This window comes from Python bivittatus, unplaced genomic scaffold (assembly GCF_059951505.1).
Source record: "Python bivittatus isolate LINGU-HERP-01145 unplaced genomic scaffold, Pbiv_v1 ctg000700_np1212, whole genome shotgun sequence".
NCBI classification, from domain to species: Eukaryota; Metazoa; Chordata; class Lepidosauria; order Squamata; family Pythonidae; genus Python; species Python bivittatus.
Window position 1 is genome coordinate 6,900,521 of NW_028277098.1, and position 27,845 is coordinate 6,928,365.

At 41.5% G+C, this 27,845-nt stretch overlaps 1 protein-coding gene across 1 annotated transcript in view; it reads left to right on the forward strand.

The window, feature by feature from the left end:
• The first annotated feature begins 11,456 nt into the window (after positions 1–11,456).
• The window catches only part of QSOX1 (quiescin sulfhydryl oxidase 1), a 52,863-nt gene continuing 36,474 nt past the window's right edge, over positions 11,457–27,845 (forward strand). Inside the window, exons 1-2 of the mRNA XM_007434168.4 lie at positions 11,457–12,242; positions 26,588–26,688. Coding sequence (XP_007434230.1) covers positions 11,966–12,242; positions 26,588–26,688 — 378 coding nt within the window. The 5' untranslated portion in view covers positions 11,457–11,965. The remainder of the gene's footprint in view (positions 12,243–26,587; positions 26,689–27,845) is intronic.

Here is a 27,845-nt window from a genome sequence, read left to right on the forward strand (position 1 = left end):
CTTTCTCTGGAGCTGCTTTAGGCCTCCCCTGAGAGGAAAAGTTACAGATATAGTGGCTATGTTTGCAAATTCCATGTTATTGCATTAAATCATAAAGAGGTTTATTTAAAAATATATGACTTAAGGATGTGTCTTCTTGGCTGGCTTCTTTTAACTGGTTTCTTTTAACTGTGATTTACTGAATCACTCAGGCTGAATTCAGAATAACACTAAACCATAAACCATACTTTACAAACCACCGTGGCTGAATTTCAACAGCACGCTAAGCTCAAACCAGTGACTGAAATTCAAACCACGAACTGTGCATTGATTTAGGATGGAACGTGTAGGGAGGCCGTAGGCATTCGAGCGCTGAGATAATTTCAGATTGCAACCATTCCACTTCGGCATCTATTTTTGTTTTTTTTTAACCCAGTAGACGATTTACAAGACTCAGCAGGGGCTGGTGCTTAGCAGAATTTGACTGATCTCAAAAAAGCTAAATAACGGTACAGCTATTTACTATTTGGATGGGAAACTATCAGGAAATACCAGAATTGCAGGCTAAGCTGGGAAGTTGAAAACACATCCTGGAAGAGGGCAGTGGTACTTCCATATCGCTTGCAGCTGAAGTATATTGAAATGTTCCTGAAGTGACTGGAGCTGACTTGGAGGATTCTTCTTTTTTTTTTTAACACCACCTAAATTCATATCCACCTTTGCATGATAACGTTTTTCAATAATAAGAGTAATTATTAAGCTAATCTACTCTGGAAGTTTATTTCGAATAGAAAAGTAGCATATAAATCAAGCAAAAAATACTCAGTTTGAACAGGAAACATTCATTCATTTATTTACGCGCACACACAATTTATTAGCCGTCCATCTCACTTTTCCAAGTGACTCTGGGTGGCATACAATAGGGTTAAAAAGCAGTTAATAAATATATTAAAAAGTATAAAAAATATAAAAAATCAAATTAAAACAGAAAATAATAGGGTGAAGGGATGTTATAGTCAGGGCTATACAGATCTCAAGAGGGATTACAGTTCCAGAGCAGAGAAGGCATGTCTCCTGGCCTGGTCTTTAATGGATGGGATCCAAAGCATGCCAACCCTCTTGGATCTTCCTGGATGAGGAGCCACAGTTGCACATGAGCAGTCCTGCAAAAATCCAAGCCCTATGCCATAGAGGGCTTTAGAGATGTCAACCAGTATCTTGAATTGCACCTGGACCCCCACTGATAACCAGTGCAGCTTGTATAACAGAGGTGTTACATGCGATTACTAAGGTTTGTCCATAATCATTTGCACAGCCACATTCTGGACCAGCTGTGGTTTGCGAGCGATCTTCAACCACGGTTGAGCTTACGAGCAATCCGTGAGCTGATGGGAATTCTTGCCACACCCTGCCTCCTGGATCCAGGTTTCAAGGCAATCATTATTCTCTCCCCTCCCAAGCATCCCTTTCCTAGTATCTGTCCCTAGGCGTTTAGAATTTATCTCACCTCTTCTTCATCCTTGCCACCCCAAAGATTTGCAAACATGGTTACAGCTACTGGGGAAGATACTTGGGTACAAAACTGCCGGCAGCCTATCAAGTTGTCATCACAGTTTGCAGTAGTCTTTTAAATGCAGGAGGAAAGGCAGCGATGTACCCAGAAAGTTTTCCATTACACTACCTGTTCCAGGTGGAGGAGGAGGAGGAGGATGGTCATCACCATTAGCATGATCAAACAACCAGACAATTGTACAGAACAGGAATTTAAAAACTGGTTGAGATGTGAGGAATTTATTTTATTTCCTTTTGTATGTAGTGGAGGGTGAAGAAATGTTTATAATTCCAGGATTGGGGGCAGGTTTGCATTCTATTGATGATATTCTCTAATGATTGGCTAGAGCAGGGTTTCTCAACCTCAGCAACTTTAAGACATGTGGACTTAAAGTTGGACAAATAAAATAGAAAATAAAATATATGAGATAGTGTCAGCCTCTTATGTCTGAATACATGTAGTGGCACTCTTAATCAGGAATGTTGTTCAATTTCCCCTCCAGCACTTTCAGATGTAGCCATTGAATCTCAACAGAGTGAATGCCCTTCTGTGGAGGAGAGACAGAGTGGTGCAACAAGGAGTGCTGGTAAGGATCCTCTAGTGGTGATTTGATGTTTTAGCCCTCTAATTTTGTAAATCTATATACAATATTGACTGTTTAGCCTTTAGATCACGGTTTGTTCTAACCCCAGTATGAGCAAAGTGTGGGATGACAATCCACAGTTGAGCCAAATCAGCAGCTATTTGTTTCTTCCAAGAAGTATATCTGTTGGCCAGGACAACCTAGGCTAGAACTCACCCTCAGATACTTGTTTCATTCTCACTCCATTTGGTGGCTGCTCTCAACTCCACATCTCTCTCTATCAAAGCTTAATCCATGCTATTGTCTGAATATAAGAAACCATATTTAATAATGTGATATAATTTTATCATATGATTGATTGAAAAGGGAACATGTTACCAGAACTTTGTAATATTGTTATATTTTAAAGCAGAAATACCTAGGTTTTTGGACAGGTGGGACACTGGTCAAGTCCACAGTACTTACGACAGTTGCCTGAGTAGCTTGACATTACAAATAACACACACGCGCTGTTTTCTGCCTTGGATAATTGTTGCCTAAGCCTGAGTTAGGTTGTGGCCTGCAGTCACATGCTCTCCCTTCCTCCTGTCAATCCAGGCCATGGCTCCTTTCTGAAATATGGGGCAGTGTCTGTTAATGGAGGAAGTCCACAAAGATATGGGATAAATAGGAGCAGGCAAAGTGCTATGACAGGTTCTGAAGCAGAACAAAGCAAGAACCATGCTAAATCAATAAAAACAAAACATATGTTTGTGACTCAGCTAAGACCTTGGATGGATACTGTAATCTCTGTTTACATATTTAGAACACAAAAGAATAACACCACCATCTTTTGGTGGAATGTGTTGAAACATAGTGAGAAAAAAAGTGCTTTGCAACATCAAAGTAGTAATCATAGCACACACTTACTTTTCTTCCTGATTGTTTAAAGCTGTTCTTCCATGTCTGGAAGCCTCTTTTGTGATCTTTATTTTTTAGATAGCATGCCAAAAGTAACACATATTTTCCAGTGGGGAGAAATATTGTCTTATTTCCACCCTCACTGGCTGACAGAATATTACAAGGAGGCAAGACTGAACTTTTTCTATAAGCAAAACTTTTTTCTACCCTTCCTAGCCAAAGCTTATCCAGTAATATCCCCAGGCCAAGGCTCAGATGCTTTCTTGAAATCTTTGGCTCCGTTGGCCAAACCTTTTTTCATTTCCATGCATTCCATCTTCGGTCCAACTAATATACAGTATAGCCTCTCCACTTCAGAGTCCTTGTGCAGTCTCCTCACTCCTGCTTTCTCCTCTACCACTCTCTGACTAGATTTATACTTTGCGCTGAGCTCAAATGTAATTTGATTCTTTTGGCATGGTGTGCTGTGTGTTTATTATCCAAAATAACATGCATGTCTACAAAATCCATATATTCAAATAACGTTTACCCAAAAAAGAATCTCCATAGCACAAAGCTATATTACTTTACATGACAAAGTATACTGCTGTACTTTGAACACTAGATTTCCAATTAATTAATATATCAAATTATTTGTGAAAAGATGCATACATGTCCAATATACATATTTTGTTGGATTTATCATAATTTATACCTGTTGAAATGTGATATACAGATAGAACATGTACATTTCAGTTCTTTACTCCATGCCTCTCTTTGAATATCTTAGTATATTTAACAGCCATTTATAAACAACCATTATAAGCTTGTACAGTATGTTACCTGTATTGTACAGTATGTTAAAACCTCTAGTAGAGGTGGTTCTCAGATACTTAGATATGATCTAAGATGACAAAAGATGAACATGTTGCCTCTTTGCTCTTTTCAGCTGATGACTGTGTTGCAACTCTTCACAGAGAAACATTCATCATCTAATTCCATGCAATGATCTAAGATATGCATTCCATATTCCACCCAGGCTTTCCCGTAAGAGGATTGCCTTCCTAGGTTCAAATCTGGATTCTTCCATAATGTTAATTTAGCATAAACATAATGACTAGAATTGGAATGCTACTGTATGCCACGCCTCCCTAAGCAGCTAATATAGCAGAAGGGAAATTCCATGCTTTCCAAGGGAACTGGATCATAAAACCCTTTAAATCATAAGGGTGTCAAATGCAGCATGGTCATTCCAAGATGCGCAGAAGAGCACGCTGTAAAAGTTGCTATTCTTTCACCTGAGAAAAAAGGTAAGATAGGTAGACAGACAGATATATGGATGAATGAGCTGGAAAATTATAAATTCCTTGTGTGAAAATTGAAAATTACTAAATGAAAAATGAGGGGAATTTTCCTTCCCTCATTTTTGAAACAGTACATTCAATTTCAGAAAACACATTTTAGGAATTTATATAGGAGTGTCACACATAGTATAAATCTCCTGTGGTGAAATTTTCATTTTCAAAGTATTAATTTTAGTCTAAATACTTAGATTAGCTGGAGCCTATCCAGCCAACTGTATTTTTTATTTTAAATAACAATATAGTTAAATTCAGTTCAGTTTAAGCATGACATAGATCTCTGTAACCAAAGTTGTTGCTGCTTCTAAATATCATGAAAATTGTCCATAGTAGCCCCAAAGATACTAGTTGAAAATTAGGACAGTTAATATTTTGCTCAGAAATGGAGTCCCGACCCACACATTAATTCTTTTTAAATGTGATTGTGCAATACTGTAGCCTACTTAAGCAGAGTCTAATCCTGAATTTGGAACATAGAATCTCACTAAATCCTCTATAGTTCTTACACACTTGTCTTTAAGCTAAGTCTAGCACCTATGCAATGCCACCCCCTCCCTAGGAAAAGCAAATAAAATAAAGGCAGCCTCTAGATTGTGAACAGCAAACAGATTTTCTATTAATATTATTCAAATGGCTCAACCCAAATATCAGTTCAAATAGAAAAGCCCTTTGACACAGTATAAATGGTTAAAACAGGTGTTAGAAATCTGTGTCTTGTCTCTACAGCAAGAGCTTGTGCTGCAAAACTTCTAATTAACTCCTTTCCTTGCACACACATTTGCTCATATGCACTCACACAGGCTCTCTATTGGACTCCTCTTCCATAGTTGCCTTTTGAGCTCTTTGTGGCAGGTTTTGGCCATCTTAAAGGCACAGTATATACTTATCAGGTTGTTCACCTCCCCTGACTGAACTATCCAAAATTTCCTCTCTCTGGAATGGCTTCTTCATGCTTCTCTACAGAGTCACTAGCCAAGTGCCTTCTGTTGGTGAGCTTGGACTCTGTTTTTCCTTCTCTCTGGTCCAGCTGCTCATCCCAGCTCCACGAGCCATGATCAGCTAAGTTCTTTTTCTTCCACTGATTCTGCCTTCCCCATTAGCCCACTTTCAGCCAACTGAAACTCTTGCTCCCTTGACCTTCTCCCCATTTCAGCAAACAGGGGAATCCCTGAAGAGTAAACTTGCTGTGAAGAGAGAACTCTGTTCTTCCTTTTCACCTCTTATCTTATTCCTGAGTTGTCTTTCTTTTCCTCTTTCATTATTTGCAACACTGTGTAGACTACAGAGTGCCAAGGGCTCCAACATGGGACAGAGAGTGCCAAGGAACTGCTATATCAAACACTTTCAAGATTTCATCAAAGTCACTAATAGGGGTGTCAGGCAGGTTCAATAAAACACGTTCCAGAGCTGTCTGGAGTGTGTTAACTAAATCAATCAACTTCCGAAGGAGTGGTGATTAACTTATTCTGATCCCCGCTTCTATGGAGAGACACTTATTGGAACAATCCAAACCTCAAAAGGTGGTGGTTTATCCATAGCAAGGACCTTGTACACAGACCACTTGTCTCAAAGAGAAAAACAGATCAAGAGTATAACCTTGTTCATGGAGGAGTTCCAAAATGAATTGCGTGAACTCCATGAAAGCCACTGAGGCTGTGAAATCCTCATCTGTGCCTATCAAGGCAGCCTCAGCATATATGTTGAAGTTCTCCAAGACCAAAGGTCTTGGAGTTTCCAGCACTACCTCAAAGACTATCTCTCTCAGCTCAGTCAGTACATCAACATTTCCATCTCTCCCATCCATTCAGAACAAGGTACACACTCTTGAAGCTAGTAAAGTCCTATGTGGTTGATGAAATGTGCACTAGAGCAGTGCTTTTCAATGTTCTTCCTTCAGAGAACCCTTTTAACACCACCTCCAGCACACTGAAGAAAATTCTAAGGCATATGTCTTCTCACTCAATTCACAGGGCACACTGGTCAACCTTTTTGGACTCTGTGCCAACTGAGAGGGCATCCTGCCCAACAGTCTCTTCTGCCTACACGTTGCAAGCAAAGATCTGATATTGCTGAGCAAAGATTCTTTGCCATTAGCAATATTAGCGGGAACCTTCCCAGTGACTGGAGAAACTCGGAGGCAGAAAACAGCAACCAAATGAGTTAAGCGTTTGGAGTACTTCTTATAATGGAAAAATGCTGGAGATTTGAATTCAGCAGAAGCCCTTGTTAGAAGATGTGCTCCCAATGATAGGCAGAGTGCTAAAAAGACACCAAGTAATTAAGTAGTTAAGTAGTTAATTAAGTAACCCAGAACAGCAGAAAAAGGAAACAGACCACTTATACAACAACTTCCAATAAAATGGATATCCACGCAACTTTATCAAAAAGTGCCTGACTACTCAACCTACTACAACACAACCAACACAAGCTATGAAAAGGATCGCACTGCCATACATCAGAAACGTCTCAGAAACTACCAACAGATTATTACAACCACATGGCATCTCCGTAGCACACAAACAACTAAAGCCCTCCAAAACATCTTAAGCAAACCAAAAGACCCAGTAGCCCAAAAAGAAAAAACGGGAGTCATTTACATACATTGTAAGGACTGTAACAACCACTATGTAGGACAGACAGGCAGAAGGGTTGCAGAGTGCATCCATGAACACCAACTAGCAGTCAGAAGACATGATGAAAACTCCTTAATCTCACAACACATGAACAGACTTAACTATAGTTTCAACTGGGAAACTGTCAGCATCTTAGACCAAGCTAAATCCAAAAATGCAAGGGAATACTTGGAAGCTTGGTATTGACAATGCAGCCATCAACAGGCACATAGAGATAAACAACATCTACACACTATTCAAAAGAGACAATGGAAAGGAAAACAAAAGACCAGAATATCTCCTTACCAGCAATCATCACCCAGATAAGCAGAGATTAATACCAAGATTACCACCAGACATACAAGCAGTAAACAAAAGCTTAATCAAGGAACTACCAGAGGAAAAAATAGAACAAAACTAAATGCACACCCCCAGCAACACTGGCAGGGCATGTCACTGTATATAAACAGAGAGCAAACTCCACTCCCTTCTAGCATTGAAGATGTTACTAGCCGGGTAATGAAATGTTTGCAAGAAAACAACCAAGCTGAGAGAACCTCAAGCACTCCATAATTAAGTAGTATCAGGCTCCATTTAAAAAGAAAAATGCTCATAATATATATATGTCTAGGTGCCAAGTATAGGCTTACTTAGCTTTCAACGCATGCTAACAGACATTATATTTGAGGCACAAAATGGATTTATCAAGAAATTAAGACATTTATTAGGGACAGGAAAGCCTCACTTATGTCTAAACTACTTCTTGAAGGAAAAGACAAAGGGGAAGGAGAGAGACATCAAGTTCCTTTGTTTTTTAAACACAAAAACTCATTTTATTAAAAACAGGCAAAGTGAGAGACAGACAGAGGTAAAACTCTTCATCTTCTCGGTCTTTTGTCATTTGCCCTAGTGGTCAAAAAGCTGATAGGTGCAAAGAGATGATGAATTTTCCAACAAAAATATTTGGCACTTTTGAGCATAGGAAAAAAAAGCGAGTAAGATAAAGAGGGTGTATGGGTTTTTTTTTCTTTCGTCATAAAGTTAGAAGCCACAATTATGTAGTGAACCTGAATGGTGGGACACAAAAGAATGTTCTTCATGCAACGCATACCTAACCCAACCACTGGCTGTTGCCACTGCTATTAACAAGGAAGGAGTCAAAAGGCAATGAGAAAAAAAGGTCGGGTGAGAAAATGTTCGTGTATTAGACAGCAGTTACTAGCAGTTACTCTTCTGTTTAGTATCAGAGGCAACGTGCCTCTCTGAATACCAGTTGCTGGGCAACATCACTGAAAGGATGCTATTAAGTGGTCATGTCCTGCTTGTCAGCGTTCCACTGGCACCGGGTTGCACACGGTGGGAACAGAATGCAAGATTTGATAAGGTTTGGGCCCAATCCATCCCAGCTTTTTTGAGTATTTCATAAATGTCTTGCCAGTGCTTGGCTCAGAGACTAGTCGAAAAGGCAGAATATTAGAAAGAATATGAATAATCTCAGGCAATTCACAACTGATTTAAATGTTATGCAATGAATGAGCTCTGCAAATTAATGCGAGGAAAGTTAGAAACAACTCTCAGATAATTGGGACAACTGGAAATTCTAACAAAATATTGCTTTATTGAAGCACTTCTTCTTGGATATTCCATTCCATTCCCTCACTGCAATTCCAATTAATTAGTATTCTAAGTCAATATCTTTGGGCTTTCTTTGATAGCTTTGCTTCTCACAAAGGGAATGACTCCATCGAGTCAAGCTTAACTCCTGGTGCCTTCACGGACATGCACGGCCCAAACCTGCTTAGCTTCCAAGCCCAGAAAAGGTTGGCCTGCTGAGATTCCCACCCACCATTTCACCAGAAAATATCCCAGAGGTTCCAACTACTTCACCCATTCACCCCTAGTGTCTTTATCTCTTTCCATAAACAGCATTATAAGTCCCTGTTCTTTACTACTGAGTTACTATTGGGCTGCTTGGAGGAGGTCCTTGGAGGGGTGGGGAGTGGATTGCACATTGCAATGGTTAACTTTCCTCCAACTGTGCACTGTGTGTCAGTGGTGCAGTTTTTGCTCTCCTCCGTCTTCTGCAATTGGGTGCCCTCCACAAATGTTCAGCCTGCCAGAATTCCCAGCTAGCATGTCCAACAGCTGGACTGGATAGGAGAATGTTAGGAACTATAAGGACACTATATTTGGAGGACATCAACTTGCAAAAGCTGCTTGATGATACTGAAATGAATGAGTTTTTGGAGCTCATCTGGTTTTTGATGAAGTCCTACAGTAAAGGTTCAGCATACAATGTTGGTGCGATTAGAAAACACATCAGGCATTTCCAGAATTATCAGTTTCTTGTGAGTCATAGTGTGTGTAACTTGCAAATCAGCATTTACTGTAACCCCGGAGTACGTGCCTGTCATTGCAAAAGTGTAAAGATTAAAAACAGTTTTCCACAGCAGGTGATTTGTTGAAATGTCATTTGGTGACATATCTTGGCATTTGTTGTTTGCTTTGTAGGTATACATATATTCAAGCATTTTCTCCTGAGATATTGAACTATTCCTATTAAAATTGCACTGAATATCATATTCATCTATTTGAAGCACATTTTTGACTTTTTCAAATTGTAATATCACAAGACATACTTTCAAGGAAGTGCATAACTATATCATTAGAGAACAGGGTTTTGGCAATCTTAATTAGTGTTTCATTACTAAAAACAACTCTGTAGGCATCTAATATTGCTGAGTTTGTTAGTCTCTTTCTTATTATATGTGGCTTTTTATATTTAGGAATACACAAAGAAATTTAAAAAGATGATCCAAATGCAGCAAAGTCATGATCTGCCAGAACAAAAACATTTTTTTGTTGAGATTTCACTGCTAACCGAATAACTAAAAATACTCAATTTATTCTTGAAATAAGCATTTTTTCCTCCAAATGCCTCTTTAAATTGCTAGTCTTTGTTGTACAGTTATTAATGTTCCTCCATAAATTGTGTGTATTGGATTTGAAAGAGATGATTCCAACTCTCTTTATTCTTTGTATTATTCCTATGGGAATAACTGTGAAGGCAGTCTAACAATTTCCTAAGAAAAATATTTCAAGTTCATTCATTTACATTCAATTAAAGTCAATAGATTTCCTGCTTATTATTTACTTCCGGTTTCCCATTTCATAAGTCCAGGCTGAGTTGCCCATGATGAAGCAATGGAATTTCAACCAGAGCAGTGTTGTCCAAACTTGGCCACTTTAAGATGAGTGGACCAACTCCCAGAATTTCTGAGAGTTGAAGTCCACTCATCTTAAAGTGGCCAAGTTTGGACAACACTGAACCAGAGGAAAAAAGGATGGTGCTTCCAGCCAGTCACAAAATTGCTTTATATTAATAATTTGGCCTTTGTTTCAGTTAAATTCTCTAATTCTGAACTTTATCAGCTAAAATATATCTTTGGGGATCTAAATACAACATTCTTCAGTTGCTGTGATGATCAGAGCTATACTGTGACTTAAAATTGGCAATGCAGCTAATGCTCCCTGGCAGAATAATAATTGGATCGCTTCTTCTCCTGTGTTTTCTGTATGGCTCTGCATTATTTTCTGGGGAGTTACTCACGGTTCTGTAATGGTTTGTGCTCAGCAGGCTTTTATTGAGTTAGGGGGACAGGGCCAGCATCAACAAATCATGCAAAAATTTATGATGTTGATGATTAGATAGGACAGAGCACAGAAAGAAGAGAGTCACGATGTAACTTTGGAGAGAGAGGTCAATTTATAATTGTACTTATAACTGCTGTAAAGAAGATTGGAAGCCACTTCTTTGTATCTTTTTTCTTTTCCTTTTCTATTTTTCTGCTACTTTTTCTTTTTGCACCTTTAGTTTTTTCTTTTCTTTTTCCTTTTTTTGGTCCATTTTAGTTTGCATTAGTCTTATTTTTGTCTTTAAAATTTTCTATATATCAATCCCCTGCTGGATTTGGTCAACAACCCTCTACAGTAGTTTTCCATTTTATGTGGCCCAGAGGCCTACCAAATCACTTGCACCCTAGTAGTTGGCATTAAAATATCTTGCCTAAAATTCAGGAGGTAGTACAAGATTACAGCAGCAACCACAGGCAGCCCAATCCTCCATTAACGTGTGCAATTTCCTTTTGAAACCATCCAAATTGGTCGATACCACATCTGACGGCAGCAATTTATAGCTTAATTACATTTTTCAAACCATGCATGATTTTATACACCTCAGTCCCATCTCCCCACACTCACTTTCCTATCAGGCTAATAAAGCTTCCCCAGTTGTTTAATCCGAGAATGGGAAAGCCTTCAAACTTATTGCAGATGTGGGGATCGTGCGTGGAACCATAATGCCCGGTCGGCAGAGTACAATGCTCGTGTACGTTTTACATTATGTAGCTAGCTATCAGTGGAAAATGTCTTTAATTTTATGTGCGCGCGCACCCATACGCTCTCACGCACACCAGCGTCGGCCCCTTGGAATCCGGGAGTCGGGGCATCCCTAACCACGCCGGGCCAGCCCGAAAGAGTGGGCCAGCCTTGGAATGCTGGCCGGCTGCAAAACTCAACTGATGGCGTCGTGGAACCGCGTTCTGACGACAATCTAGAGCAGACTCCAGGCGCCTCCGTTCTTCCGCAGCTTCCGCATTCTTTTCGTCGCCGCTGGAAATCCTGGTCCGACGGCTGCTTTCCTGGAACCAAATTCCTGCAGACGACGGCGTTCTTCTTGCTCGGATGCCGGTGGCTTCCCCCCGCCTTGCGGAGCCCCCGTTTCCTTCCGCACGGAGGAGGCGCCTGGTGACACCCCAGGGCCACACGGGTGCGCGGCGCCGGGGGCGGATCCCCCTCTGTTTGGGAAGGGAAGGGAAACCTTGGCGCGCTCCGCCTCCAGCTCCACCCGCGCGAGGCCGAGTGACTTTTCAGCCCGGCACGGAGCCCTGGGTGCGTTTCTCGTCGTAGGTTCCCGGTGGCCGCTGACGCGCTAAGCGTGATGCCGAGGCGGCTCTCTGGAGCCGGGCCGCGGCACCTAATGCCGCCCGCTTGCATCGCCCGTGTGGCCGCCTTCCTGCTGCTGGTGCCGGTGCCCGGGGCGCGGAGCCTCGGCCTCTACTCGCCCGATGACCCGCTGGTGCTGCTGGCGGCGGATACGTTGGAACGCCACATCTTCAATTCCACCAGCGCGTGGGTGGTCGAGTTTTACGCCTCCTGGTGCGGCCACTGCAAAGCCTTTGCGCCCACTTGGAAGGCGCTGGCCAACGACGTGAAGGGTAAGTGCGGCAGCCGCGCGACGGCCGAAAGCCAACAAGCTGGTCGCAGGGGGACCTTCCCGCTACTCTTCGTCCCCGCCCCAGAGCAGGTGTGTGCTTGGGAGGGGGCGGCAGGTCGCGGCAACCCAGAGGTGCCCTCGCGGTCGGTCCCGGCTTCGCGGGTTGCCCAGAGCTGGCGTAGAGTTTCCTCGAAATTAAGACCTGGTGGACGAAACCAGCCGCTGCCTCCACCCTCACGGAGTCGAGTAGGGCTGAGTTGCTGCCTCTTCGGGGACAGGCTTTCTCCTACGCGCTCGTCTCTTCCCCTTCCTTGCGAACTCAGCGTGGGCTTTCGAACCACGCTTTCCCGTGCCTGTTCGTGTAACACGGCCTCCCCCAGCCGCGGGCGTCCTGATGCACTGTAGTGGAACGTCCGTAATTCCCAGACGTAGCTCACCGGATTATCTTTTATTTTTTTATTTATTAATTCAATTTGTACGGCCGCCCATCTCAAACAAGTGACTCTGGGTGGCGAGTTTCCGTTTATATCCAAGTAAAAAAAAAGTTGGATATAAATGTGAAAATGTATGCATATATGTGTGTATCATAACATGGCTCAACAGTGCCACAGAGCATCTGGTTATAGGTTATAGGACCTAGAGTCAACAAATCTGGAGTGGAAAATTCAGAATTTCCGTATTAGTGTGTGCTTTTTACTGTGTTTCCTCTGAACTACGCCTGATAGTGTCCACTAGGTTCTCTTACAAGTAATTTATTTTTCTTCCTAAAGGAAAGATGGGAAGGAAATATTGACTTTAAATGGATCTCTTCGGAAATATAAAAACAGCTTTTCTCATTTATCTAGGCATTCTGTGTCCATTAAAAAACAGAATCACTGCGGGCTTTGCATTTGGGGTATGGGGAGGGCATTAAATTCCTAGCTTTTTCCAGTCGCAGATAAAAATACCTGAAATTGTAAAGAAAAATTAAAAAGGGTGCCAGTTCTTTCTCTCTGATTGTTCCTCCATCTGCAAAGCACCTGGAACTTTATTCTACAGGTCCCCTCCACCTGTAAGTTGTGTTTCCTTGACTCTGTTCTGTCCTGCTCTCTGTTCTCACTCTGCCCATTACTTTCCTCACTGTATTCCATGTAGGCCTGTGGTATATGGTATATTTAGTTTTATAATATAATGGTATATTTAGTTTTATCTTGGTGTAATAGTAAACCCAACTAGTTCTGGGTAAGCAAATACAGTTTAAGGCCTTTCCCACTTGCACCTAATCACAGTGCAACCGTTTTCTGGCAAGGTAATTTTTCTGCTGTGCACAGTAGTTCAAATATGTGGCGGGTGCCTGGTTAGAAGAAGGGCGCCTCTAGGTATAGGTAAACGTGCGGCCTAGGAAACCTTCTGCACCCTGACGTTATCTAGCTAAGGGTAAATGACAAAGAACATATGTAGACTTTTTCTCAGGAACTGCATGGATTCTGGGAGTATGCCCTGAACCATCTGTGCATTATTTAATATCACAGTCATCTCTGTTTTGCTTAAAAAAGAACAAGAGCCACAATCTAAATCTCTTTTGCTTGGCAGCTACAGACATCTTAGTACTTTAAAGCTAATCTTCATGGCTCTTTCTCACTCTGTTAATGGGTACACTTGTGTAATCCTGTCATAACTTCTCTTTTATAGATTCGGTATGAAAATTTACCACCAACTGTCATTTTTATTACTTTTTCAGTTACCACCAATCATCATTGTCATTATTGTTACTATTTTTACATCTCTTTAACAAATCTTCTCCCTCATTTTCCTGAAGCTTCTTCTGTGGTTGCTTTTTATGCTTTAGCAGTGAATTTCCATCTTAGTGCCCATCTTGCCTTTGGCTTTTGGTTTGCAGTGAGCCTCTTGTTCCTTTGTATCCAGGTGTTTCTTAATTCTTTTCCTTTTGTTCTAATTCAAAGGGAGAAGTAGAGTTTTGTTTTGTTTTTTAAAAAGGATCCCTTGATGGATCAGGATACCTTTAAACAGACTGGCTGCTATAAGTGTCTGTGTTTCACTGAGTTCAGTGATACTAAGCACTTGTCATGGATGCCCTTCCTCTGCCTCTGGACAGGAGAAAATGAGCAGAGAAGGAAGAGACAGTAAGTTTAACATTTATTTTTGCTATGTTAGCATAACAAAGATGGGAGATACAAGAGACCATGCTGGGGGAGCTGAACTGATAACCTTATCTTTGCTAATCAGAGCTAGCAGAGAGAACTCAGGATACAAGCAAAAGGGGAAAAGACTTGCAGGCAAAAAAAATGTGGAGGATATTGAAAGTGGGAAAGAGTCTTGCAGGCCTGGCTATTTCTCTCCTTTTCTTTGATGGGGCACCTAAAGAGACAGTGTAGTATAGGTGTTCGGTGACAGATTATAACTAAGAAGACCCAGATTCAAGTTCCCCAGCCTTGAAACTCATGGAATGACCTTTGGACAGTCATTCTCTTTCACCTGAACCTACCTAACAGAAGTCATTCCCCACTGTGAGGTGTAGCAGAGGTTCTCAACCGGGGCCATATGGCCCCCAGGGGCCATGCCATGTCTCTAGGGAGCCATAATCTTTTTATCAGGCAGCTTAAATCAGGGGTCCCCAAACTTTCAGCTCATTGACCCCTTCATGAAGTTTCTGGTTGTTCATTAACCCCCAAACATTTTTTATATGAAAATAATTTAATAAATACTACTTTAACTAATGCTGTAGTGCTACGACTCATCATCATCATCATCATCATCATCATCATCATCCAGGTCCTTGGGAAGGACTCGACAGATGGATAAAAATGCCAAATCCAGTCTAAACATCTGGCTGACTGCGCAACCAACCATAGTAATAATATCAACAATCAGAGCAATGATGGATAGTCCCATCGATTCTTGGTCAATATTGACCACTTTGGGGAACCCTGGTATAGATTAATAAACAGTATAGATGGAGAGGGTCTGCAGAGGGGAGTCACAGAGGTCAATGACAGAAGGGAACCAGGAGCAAAAAAAGGTTGAGAACCCCTGATCTACAGTATAGCAACTTCCAGAGTCAATTAACCATTTTTGTGCCAACATGACACAGCAAAAGGACAGGCTTTATATCACTTCAGTAATGGGTAGGTGATGCTGTGAAGATGCTGGTTTTCTAAGTATCTTTGTAATAAATCTAAATTTATGCTGTGTGCAGTATAGTCTTGCACAAGACCCCCATGGTTTTATTTTATCTTATTTATCTCATTTACCAGAAAACAAGTGTAGAATACTAAAGGATTTGAGGGGACCAAATATAATCTGGTATATTTTTTCCTTTTTTTCCCCTCTGAAGTCCCCCCCCCCTCTCCATTTCTATTATGCTAATTCCAGGTTGGTGCAGTGGAGAGTTTGATTCTCTCCAAGGTTATCTCTCACCTGCCTTGTCCTTGGAACAGACTGGCAGCGTTTGTACCACATGCCTACCAGGTTGATTCAAGACATAGCAGCTGTAGCCATGCCCATATTAACATTGGGTAGTTTTACCTTTGCTTAGTTTGTGGTGGCTTAGTCCATTGTACAAACTCTTTCCCATTGATACTGTTTGTAATTAAAAAGGAAATCCAGGTATACATCTTTGCTCTTTAGGGACTTTGGTTTGACCTTCTGACATTTGCACTGGCTATTTGCAACTGCAGAAAAAGAAATTAAAAATGAGACAGATCAGCCAACTTCCCCTTGGTGCACTTTGAATCTTTAGACTAAAAGTTCCAGATTTCCAAGCCAGTGTGGCCAGCGCATTTTGACATGATCAGGTTGTAGAAGGCTGTCCGAGATGGTTCTTGGGATGAAAGATTCCTGTTTTCATTGAGCAATAGATATGGGTTTGAATGTTTTAGATGGAACTTTTTGATATATTGATCAAAAGCCAAGGGTTCATTGACACCAGGTTCTGCTAAGTCAAATAATTTTCAGTGGCTCTCCAAGCTCATCCTGTTCAGCAGCTCAAACACCTTTTTCTGTAGGTCCCTAAGTGAAAACCTTCACTGTGAGATTAGAGGTGGAGGATGGTCTTTTCACGCTCCAGAGATAGGAACTGGTATACCCAGAGATGTTGGCTTTGGTAGTGCTTCAGTGACTACAGAAAAGAAATGTTTTTTTCCTATGAAGAGCCCTTGATCTATAAGAAAAGTTAATTGGAGCTGCAGCTGATGGTGGGAGCCACACTGATCCTTTAGCACTGCAGAGTAGTATAGCTTGCATACTTTTTTCACCATCCCATCCCTTTTCTTCTCTTTCTCTGTACCTTCCTTTCTCTCGTCCCTTCCTGTCCATGGGCCACCCCGTTCATTAGCTTCTTGCTCTTTTCCCCATTCCTTGTTCTTTGTGCGTGCGATTGCCACCTCCCCCTTAAACGCTGTAAATTATTGGTCCTAATTAAATTCTTAATTTAACTGGAGTGGCATAACACTTCATTCCCACCCTCTGATGAACAACCTGAGCAGCTGCAGCTGAATCCTGCCATCTTTAGCTTTCTCAAACAATTGTCTCTTCAGCTTCCCCATCATTCAGGCAGTGTCAACCTGGCTATAACCTCCTCAGAGACACACACTCGGGGGAATGAAATGCGTCTTCTTCGTCACTCATGCCAAAGGATTGATGGCAAGAAACGTATTTACCTGAAAAGAAGACAACCCTAAGAGGATTCCCCCAAAAGGAAGAGTAGGTGCAAAGGAAAAATAAAAACACAGGGAAAAGCTTCCTCTGCAATATCACTGTAGGATTACCAATTCCAGGTGAAACAGATCTCTCCCTAGTGGAGGTACATGAAGCAGTCAAATATGTATGCATGTGTTTGTTATACCTGCCAGGAGCCAGATTCAAGAAAAGAAACTGGGGGCCAAAACAATTATTGCTGCAATTATCAAAGTACAACACCTGATTAAAAACATTGTTGATAAATAAATTTGTTTATAAAGTTGATTCCCAATTTGTATATATAAGTTATTATCTCACACACAAACCACTCTTCCAAACAGAAACACACACACACAGACATCCTCCATCCAGAGAAACAACCAAAACAAGGGGAAAAATCAGGATGATGTTGGGGTGAGGGGAAGTTGTAGCTGCATTGAGAAGAGGAGGAAATAGAAAAGTGGGAACAAAGTGGATGAAGAAGAGGTGAGTGGAACTTGTAATTGAACAGGAAAGAAAAGAGAGAGAAGCCCTATTTTGTTCTTTCAAAAAGGGTTAAATTTAGCAAGCAAGAGGCCCCTTCCAAGGAAGGGATCATCTTCAGGGTAAATATTAAAGGCACTACACTGTAACTCTTTTCAGCAGCTCTGCAGTCGTTTGCATTTTAATCCCTTTGCTTGTCATTTGCTCAACAATTTGCTCAGCAAATACAAGATCTCCCCCCATGCAGAGGTTGGGGAAAAAAACCCTTATTTTTTCAGGCAAATAAGATAACCTCTTGGGACTCTATGCTGGGATAATAAAAGCCTATTGACAGTAGGGTTCAAGAATGTGCTGGAAGTGTAATCAAAACAAAAACATTAAAAATATTTTTGGTTGCAAGATCTGTAATGTGAATATGGTAGAGAACAGTCTGATGTTTAAACTGCTGTCTAATTTGATTTAGAAAAAAAAATGTTTTCTTTTTTTTTTTATGGATTCTGTTTACCTGAACAAGAATTTCTAAGTTGGAAACTTAGAAAGCCATTTGATAATGAATGATTCCATTCATTTCCCCCTTTTACTTTAACGTTATTCTCTCCTTCTCCTTGTTATCATCATCATCATCTCCATGTTATTATTACTTTGGGCATGTCCTTCATGTCAAAATTATCTCCAGAAAACACTGACAGTTGTTTTGCTAACTGATTACTGTAGATAGGGCGGTCTGAATCCCTTTGCTAGCTGTGTGAGTCTGACTATCCATGGTGAATCATGACAGCTGTTCAGAGATGTACACCATTGATATACTGTTATGCTGAAGCAGGCAATGAAGGATAATCCACCCTTTTGAAGCCTGTAAGAGAGAACTTGAAGTATTCTGCCTTGGGTTCAGGTCTGATAATAAATTTACCTTTCCTTTTGCTAGAGGGGCTTATGTGACTGTCTTCATTGTCTGTGGTGAAGGGTTCTCCATTGTGTTGCAGAAGTAGAACAGAATGCTAGTGTTCAAAACCGATTATAAGCTTAAGACCGGACATGGCTGTGGAATTTGGACAGGTTTATAATGTGCTGCTATGAAACCAACTTAGGCCAAGTCACTCGTGCTTTATAAATGCTGCTTCTAGTTTCTCTTCCTGCAAAAAATGTTTATTTGTCACAGAAGCTAGCATTAAATTCATTTTCAAACTGAGGGTGTCCAGGTTTGGTCAGTAGCAAATTCCTAATTTTCAGTTCCACATTTTTTCACTTATATATATAAAAAAATAGTGACTAAAAATGTGGTTCCTTGCTGTAAAAAATTGCTAGACTCCAGGATAAAGCTCAGTTGCCTGTCCCTGTCTGTCTAAAGCTCTCATTTATTTGAGATGATAGCCAGGAGGACTGAGAAGGAACTGCTAGAGGGAATTCTATATTTGGGATGCATTTTTATTTACAACTCCCAGCTCCACAAGTAGAATGGAAAATTGCCCAAACACAGCAAATACGTTTTATGGTGGAAATGAGGAAGTAAGCTATCTCTGATATGTGATACTATGGTTAATCTCTGGAACGTGCTGCTGTGTGCTGTTGTGAAGGCTATAATGATACAATATGCCTGAGATGAAAAAAATAATAATGAGACAAATATGTGGAAAAAGCCATTACATGTTTTTAGAGCCAGGGTGATTAAGGAATACAGTGGGGCAAAAAAGTATTTAGTCAGCCACCAATTGTGCAAGTTCTCCCACTTAAAAAGATGAGAGAGGCCTGTAATTTTCATCATAGGTATACCTCAACTATGAGAGACAAAATGGGGGGGAAAATCCAGAAAATCACATTGTCTGATTTTTAAAGAATTTATTTGCAAATCATGGTGGAAAATAAGTATTTGGTCAATATCAAAAGTTCATCTCAATACTTTGTTATATATCCTTTGTTGGTAATGACAGAGGTCAAACGTTTTCTGTAAGTCTTCACAAGGTGTTCACACAGTGTTGCTGGTATTTTGGCCCATTCCTCCATGCAGATCTCCTCTAGAGCAGTGATGTTTTGGGGCTGTCGCTGGGCAACACGGACTTTCAACTCCCTCCAAAGGTTTTCCATGGGGTTGAGATCTGGAGACTGGCTAGGCCACTCCAGGACCTTGAAATGCTTCTTACGAAGCCACTCCTTCGTTGCCCGGGCAGTGTGCTTGGGAACATGGTCATGCTGAAAGACCCAGCCACGTTTCATCTTCAATGCCCTTGCTGATGGAAGGAGGTGTTCACTCAAAATCTCACGATACATGGCCCCATTCATTCTTTCCTTTACACGGATCAGTCGTCCTGGTCCCTTTGCAGAAAAACAGCCCCAAAGCATGATGTTTCCACCCCCATGCTTCACAGTAGGTATGGTGTTCTTTGGATGCAACTCAGCATTCTCTCTCCTCCAAGCACGGCGAGTTGAGTTTAGACCAAAACGTTCTACTTTGGTTTCATCTGACCATATGACATTCTCCCAATCCTCTTCTGGATCATCCAAATGCTCTCTAGCAAACTTCAGACGGGCCCAGACATGTACTGGCTTAAGCAGGGGGACACGTCTGGCACTGCAGGATTTGAGTCCCTGGCGGCGTAGTGTGTTACTGATGGTAGCCTTTGTTACTTTGGTCCCAGCTCTCTGCAGGTCATTCACTAGGTCCCCCCGTGTGGTTCTGGGATTTTTGCTCACCGTTCTTGTGATCATTTTGACCCCACAGGGTGAGATCTTGCGTGGAGCCCCAGATCGAGGGAGATTATCAGTGGTCTTGTATGTCTTCCATTTTTTAATTATTACTCCCACAGTTGATTTCTTCACACCAAGCTGCTTGCCTATTGCAGATTCAGTCTTCCCAGCCTGGTGCAGGTCTACAATTTTGTTTCTGGTGTCCTTCAACAGCTCTTTGGTCTTGGCTATAGTGGAGTTTGGAGTGTGACTGTTGGAGGTTGTGGACAGGTGTCTTTTATACTGATAACAAGGTCAAACAGGTGCCATTACTACAGGTAACGAGTGGAGGACAGAGGAGCCTCTTAAAGAAGTAGTTACAGGTCTGTGAGAGCCAGACATCTTGCTTGTTTGTAGGTGACCAAATACTTATTTTCCACCATGATTTGCAAATAAATTCTTTAAAAATCAGACAATGTGATTTTCTGGATTTTTTTTCTCATTTTGTCTCTCATAGTTGAGGATACCTATGATGGAAATTACAGGCCTCTCTCATCTTTTTAAGTGGGAGAACTTGCACAATTGGTGGCTGACTAAATACTTTTTTGCCCCACTGTAAATATATTTCTGTTTTACATGTTTTATGAGCTAACATTAACATCTGGGGAGGAAATAATCATAGAATCCACCCTCTTCCTCAACTGTGTTAAAACATTTGTAGTACTGTATATCATCCCTGTTAGATGGGGTTTAGGTCTCCCTACTATAGCAAACTGAAGTGATCTAATGTAACTTTAAGATAACAGATGAACAAGTTGTGCACGTAAATGTGTGTCTTCTGTGCTTTTGGAAAGAGTACTGCATTGGGAGAGGAAATAAATTAGACATAAATTGGAAAGTAGAAATGAACACGTACATTCAAATACCTCCTTGCCAACAAACAGGAAGATCAGGATTCTGACAGAATTTCTTCAGTTCATTCCTTGACTATGTTCAGGAAAGTCTTGGCTCTTTTGAGGTAGTCACATAATGCATCACACACCCTTCTTGCTTGTGGTTGCAATTTTGTTCTCCTTCTGCTCCTGTTCCAGCCCTAATAGCGGAGACAGTTTCCTTGTTTTTGTTCTTCAAAGAATCCAGTCAGGAATTGCTTCATTGTTCGGGATAACTCGTAAGTAGGAGCTGGAAGTATTCTACTCTGGCAAAATTGGACGATGGCAACTTTTTTTAAAAAGCAAAATCTATGCAGAGGCAATGGAAAGAGTAGCTTGCCAAGTCTCTCTCATGTACATTTCATGTGAAAATAAAAATAATGAACTTTAACATAGAACATTTATTCAAAGACAGTCTGCTGGTTGAGTGTCTGTCGCCCAAATATAGGCTATGGTTGGCTGGATTTGAATCTGCTCAGCAATGAGAGCTCTCCAAGACCAGGGTGTTGAAGTCAGCTGCAGTGGAAGTTTAAAATCAAACTCAGCAGGCAAAATGCATTACTCTGAGGGGTAGTTATAACTTTTTTGGGGGGCCTTTGAGTCACTTTTTGGCTCCTGATGACCTCCTGGACTGGTCCCTGCTGTTTTCTTGGCAAGGTTTCAGAAGGGGTTTGCCATTGCCTACAGTACGTCCTAGGGCTGAGAGAGAGGGACTGGCCCAAGGCCACCCAGCTGGCTTCGTGCCTAAGGTGGGACTAGACCTCACGGTCTCCCAGTTTCTAGCCTGGTGCCTTAACCACTACACCAGACTAGCTAGCCTGCCTAATTCTGAAGCTTTGTGTTGGCTGCCACTTGCAAGATGTGGTCTTCCTTAACTCTGGCCACATCACATCCAAGGCAGCCTGCATGGTGCAGAAGGTAGATGCTCAGGAAACCTGCCCTCAAATAGCTATGGAGTGCAGTAGCTTACTTTGGACCAGGGGATTTCTTTCCACCTAACTTACCCTGCAGGGTTATTATGAAGATGGGGAAAAAATGAAGTCCCTGAGAGCAAATCATAATACAACAAACAGTACAGTACAGTAAACCAGATCCTTAGCCCAGTGCTATACTGAACAGCTCTTACAAATTGTACTGAATTATCTATATAATAATTTTCTGTGAGCAGGGAACTTTTGTGTGGGAAAACATTCAAACAGCTTGACTTTGTAGCTTTGGCTTGTGATCCAGGAAATCTATAGCAATTTAATTCTGTTGACTGTGACCATAAGTCCATTAGGTAACTTTTGCTGCAAGGTTTCTGGCCAAAAGGACTTTCAAATGCTTCAGTGGACAGAATGACGTTTCCTCCCACGTGGAACAATTATTGCTTTGTGCCTAGAAATCAGCAAGTCATTAGTATCTAAGCCAGCATTTCTCTAACTTTGCATTCTTCACTGTGTTGGACTGCAAGTTCCATATTTACTAACCAATGCCATACAAAATTGCAGTAATGGGTATTGTAGTCAACAAATGAAAAACAATAGGCTGGAGAAAAAGGTTAGCTTAGGTCTTTCTTACAGAGGTTGCAAATCCTTCCCAGTGGTGAGTGTGGAGTTTGCAAATGTTCCATTGAAGCATAACATTGTAAAGTTCTGTATTTTATATTTAAGTAAATGCCTTTTATCAGATCTTTTCCTCTCCTGCTTCTGTTTCTTGTGTGGGACTACAGGCTATGAAGCTATTGGATCAGGATCGTGGGAAATAAAGTGAATGGCCCATAGTAGATCCTGTCACTTGCCTTGATCTTTAAACCGCGGAAAGAGAAAGAATTAAGCTGTTTTAATTCAGTGTTTCATTGGTCCTTTGTCCAGTCTTCCATTTATGACAGATCTCAGGGGACTTAAGCTGTGGGTTGAAGCACTGGTAAACCTAAATCAGGTCCATAGCCCCCAAAAAATTTAGGCGGTGAAAGGAAATTGGAGGGATGGTCCCTCTTGCCCTCTCTTCCCCAACTACAAGCCTGATCTGAATCCTAGAGCAGCTACTTATCGGTTCTGTCTGTCTGCTTTCCCTCCTACCCACTCTCTTGCTTCTCTTTATTTCATCCGCTTATATGCTGCTCAATTTCTGAAGACGCAGAGCAGCTTTGTACTCCTGATCCAGGAAAGGATACCTGATATTTTAGGAAGCATACGTAAGCAAAGCAGTCCTTTTCACCAGGATCAGTTGACATTATTATGATTACTGAAATTTTGTGTATGAGGAAGAGTAGATGAAAGAATTTGGCTAAAATCCTGTTGAACCAATGATAGAAATAGGAAAGCAGGTGCATGTCCTCTGGGAAATAGTTATCAACTGCTTTCTGACTTATGGGAAGAGATATCTGTGTCCTTTATCACATTTCATATGTTGATTTTGAGATTTAAGCTCATGATCCCAACTTTCCTCAACCTGGTGCTTCCCAGATGTGTTGGGACTATTAACTATCAGAATTCTGAGCCACCTCTACTCCTCTATATTTCCATCTTTCCATCCGCACTGCCATCCTCCATATTGTGCAAAAATATAACAATGGCCTTTTGGGAGAAGAAGATATGCTTGCTTTTCTGATTAAATATGTGCGAAACAGCAAGATGTTTTTCAGGTAAATTGGGATCAAGCTGTTTCATAGCTAAAGGTTAGTACCAGCAAGTTGATTTGAGCTTGGGTAATGCAGTTGACAAAGTTCAGTCATTAGTTGATAAAAACACATAGTTTTAAACTGAAATAGCCCTCATCAAGAAGTGTGACTTTATCTTCTGTGGCTTAAACAGAAGGACTTTTATCACATCAATGCAAGAATGTGTCAGGAGCTTGGAGTCCTTTGTATTGTCTTCAATTACTGTCATGGGCCTTTCCAGTAAGGACAGATTGTTCACTTATCTAGAGGACTGGCCCCTAATGGTGCATTCTCCTGCCAGGGCTATCGCACCATTTTGCCTGAAATCATTCAGTCACTAAAGCTTATCAGCTTCCAGGTCAATTATGAGAAATCTTTCTTCTTGGATTATATAATTCATTAGGGACTACAATAAATAGCACCATTTTACCACTGCTGCAACTAACATGTATGTACAAGATTGCTTCCACAAAAGAGTTAGGGCCAGCACCTTTGCCAGTTACTAGGCACCCTCCTATAGGTGGTAATCTCTGTTCTACTTTCTGGGCAAAATCAGCATTCATGGCTGATTTCAGACAATTTCCCGAAAGATGCTTCCTTTACATCTCTGTCAGCCCTGCAAGGTAGACCAGACTAAGACACCAATGTCGTATAGGTCAAGACCACTTTTATTGTAAAGCTATCTTGCATGTCTGAACGTGCTCCCCAACTCTTTATCTTTGTGTAGGGAGGGGATTGTCTGAGATGTTTTCTCAAATTAGTTTCTTGGCCCAGGCTCAAACCCCATTTATCTGACCGTTGCCTTGTAGTGGCTCTTCCTCCTGTCCTTCAAGGCCATTTCCTATGCCCTCTACAACCTCCCTCCAATATGCATGTCCTCACCAATTTTATAGGCTCCAGAAGGTTCTGAGCAGGGCTTTTTCCAGGTACATAGCCCATGTGTACAGATGATCATTTGTAAATCTGCAGTTATATATAAGTAATCAGTTCTTCAACTTAGATAACTTTCATACTCCCAATTCCCAGTCATCATGGCCATTGCTGGGAATTCTAGAAGTTGAAGTTCACGTATGTATGTATGTATGTATGTATGTATGTATGTATGTAATTATTTATTTGAATTATATGGCTCCCCATCTCAAATTCATGACTCTGGGCAGCTAACAATAATTAAAAACAACATAAAAATATAAAACAATGAAAACAACAACATACACATTAAAAAAATGCAGCCAAGCTGAAAACCACAACAGTAGTCAGCACAACCATTGCACAGGCTCAGACACACACCTGATTCCCCAGGCCTGGTGACAGGACCGTGTCTTTAAGACATTGCAAAAGGCCAACAAGGTCAGGGCCAATCGAATCTCTGAGGGAATGAGGTTCCAAAGGGCAGGTGCCGTGGCAGAAAAGGCTCTCTTCTTGGGCCCCACCAGATGGCACTCCCTAATAGATGGGACCCAGAATATCTTCTTGCTGCTGGACCTGATGGGATGGGTAGAAGTGCTTGGGGGAGAGATGGTCCCTAAAATGACCCAGCCCCATACCAAGAAGGGCTTTATAGGTCACCTTGAATTGTATGGGAAGTACACTGGCAATCAACGTAGCTCGTGAAACAGAGGTGTAACATGCACTAACCAAGAACCACACACAATTGTCTGTGCAGCTGCATTCTGTATCAGGTGTAGCTTCTGAATGCTCTTCAGGGGCAGCCTCATGTAAAGTATATTATAGTCCATTTGGGAGGTGACCAAGGCATGAGTGACTGGGAGCAGAGCCTCATGGTCCAGGAACAGGCACAACTGGTGCACAACATGAAATTGAGCAAAGGCCCTCCTGGTTATGGCTGCCACCTGCACCTTGAACAGGAGCCATGAGGCCAGGAGGATCCCCGAGTTGCACCTGTTTTCTGGCTGGGGTGGTGCAGCCCCATCCAGAACTAAAGATGGAGGGAAGGGGCTGAAAGATAATGCCTGGCTCAAGGTAACCCAGTGGGCTTCATTGCTAAGCAGGGATTTAAGCTCTGATCTTCTTTGCTAAAAATTATACTATGCTAACTGCCAAACTGGGAACCACTGAATACAGGTGGTGCATCAAAACAGGTTTTCTAAGTCAGGCCACTTGCCCATAGAAGACCATGTTTTTCTTTTGACAAAGCCGAATGCACCCACCATTGCATTTCTTGTGTACTGTCTCAAATTCTTGGAAATATACGTTCCAAAGATCAGAAAGCTGAGGTAGTACCGACGGGCTTTTTCAGCCAGGCAAACCTTTTACTGAAAGTTTTTATAGCACCTTTCATCTGAGAATTTATTGGAAATGACATCATAGCTAAGTTAGTGGTAATTTCTTAACCATGGTCTAAATCTTCTATCTAAAGTAGAATGGGATTCCTGACCATTTTTGGGTCCTATAGAGTTTTACAGGCTAGTTATATGCTGGGTGACAAAAATCTTTCATATGTGTACTATGTGCACCAATGAATCTATATGAACATCTACAACTATGTTTTCTACCTTTGCAGTTCTGTGCCAAATGTTCTCTTTGATTTTACCTCTAGACTTTTGTACTGTCCCTCATTTATCTTCCTTTGCTTTCTTTCGTTTGCTGCCAGATTGGGCCCTTGTCTTCACCTTTCCCATGCTCCTGCTTCTCCTTCTCCTTCTTCTTTAGGAACTACTTGCCAAAATACGAATCACTTTAAAACCCAGGGTTAATGGTTAATATCCAGAGATTTTTCTGCTTGCCATTCTCTTGATGTCAGGGATGTCCAGCAAATCTTTGCTGGAAGTTGAAAAAAGTATTCTTTTTTCTCACTTTATAAACAGTCCTTGGGTATTTTACAGAACAAAAAGTTAAGGAAAAACTCCTGGCCACCTAATCATTTTACATACAGCTCAGCCATATGTTTTAACAGATTGGAAAAATATGAATTATTTTCTGTCTTTCTAGACTGGAGACCTGCTGTGATGCTGGGAGTGATAGACTGTGCTGATTTTTCCAATAAGAACATCTGCTATAAGTTTGGAATAAACAGCTACCCTACTTTAAAGGTAAAAATTCTGTTGGTGAGGGTTACAACTCCTGTTCTCTCCAACCAGCCTGATTAGTGGGCTTTTTGGTAGCTACAGGCCAACATCCCAGGATGGGAGTAGCTGATCTAGGTCCTTCTGCTCCATTTGGAACCAGCATTAGATTGCTGAGCAGCAGCAAGATGCCTTTGATGGGCAGGTGTGTAATCCAGACACAAGTGTAGAGCTTTGATGTGAGGAGTTGTTGCACAGAGAGGCATACAAGAGGCTGTAGAAATTGAGGGAGGGAAGGAAGGAGGGAGGGAGGGAAGGAAGGAAAAAAGAAAGGAAGAAAAGCAAGCAAGCAAGCAGAGAGGAGAAGGATAATAAATCAATTATGAATTTAAATACTGCCATCTTGACTATAACCACTATGCTGTTTTTGCTGCTTGCAGAAGTTGCCTGGTATTGAAAACTGGGAGACTGGAATAAGCAGTGCTAGTTTCCAACAATTTCCTTTACCATCTATTTCCTCTCCCTTCTGGTACATTCTGTAAGAAGTAGGAAGTCCTGCTGCCTGGTGATCTCTCAGGATGGGCAACGTGCAGCATCCCCAAGCCCTCTTTTTTGTGGCCTTCAGAAATTTGTGTGGCTGAATTCAGATGGCAGATTTTTCAGAAATGCTGCATGATCTCCTGCTGGGTTTTGGTGGAAAAAAAGAAAAAATTGGCACTATGCACTTTGATGATAGCAGTGCCTTGCATGTTGTGTCCCTTGGCCACCCATTTTTGTAGATTTTTTTAGTCTGGTTGTTTAGTGATGATTTATACTGTGCAAAAGTGGCTAGATAAAATTTTTTACAAGCGTTATGTTAACAGGATAAATGGTTAGCAGCTAATTTTGCCATGGTACACAAATGAACACACGCTTGATCCATGCTTTTTTGTGTTTTTGTGCCTTTGAGTCAGTTTTGACTCCTGGCAACTGCCTGGATAAGTCCCTGCAGTTTTCTTGGCAAGATTTCAGAAGTGGCTTGCCATGGCCTCCTTCCTGGGGCTGAGAGAGAGGGACTGGCCCAAGGTCACCCCACTGGCTTTGTGCCTAAGGTGGGTCTAGAACTCATGGTCTCCCGGTTTCTGGCCTGGTGCCTTAACCACTATACCAAACTGGCTGTCTTGATCCATGCTTAAAGTGTAAAT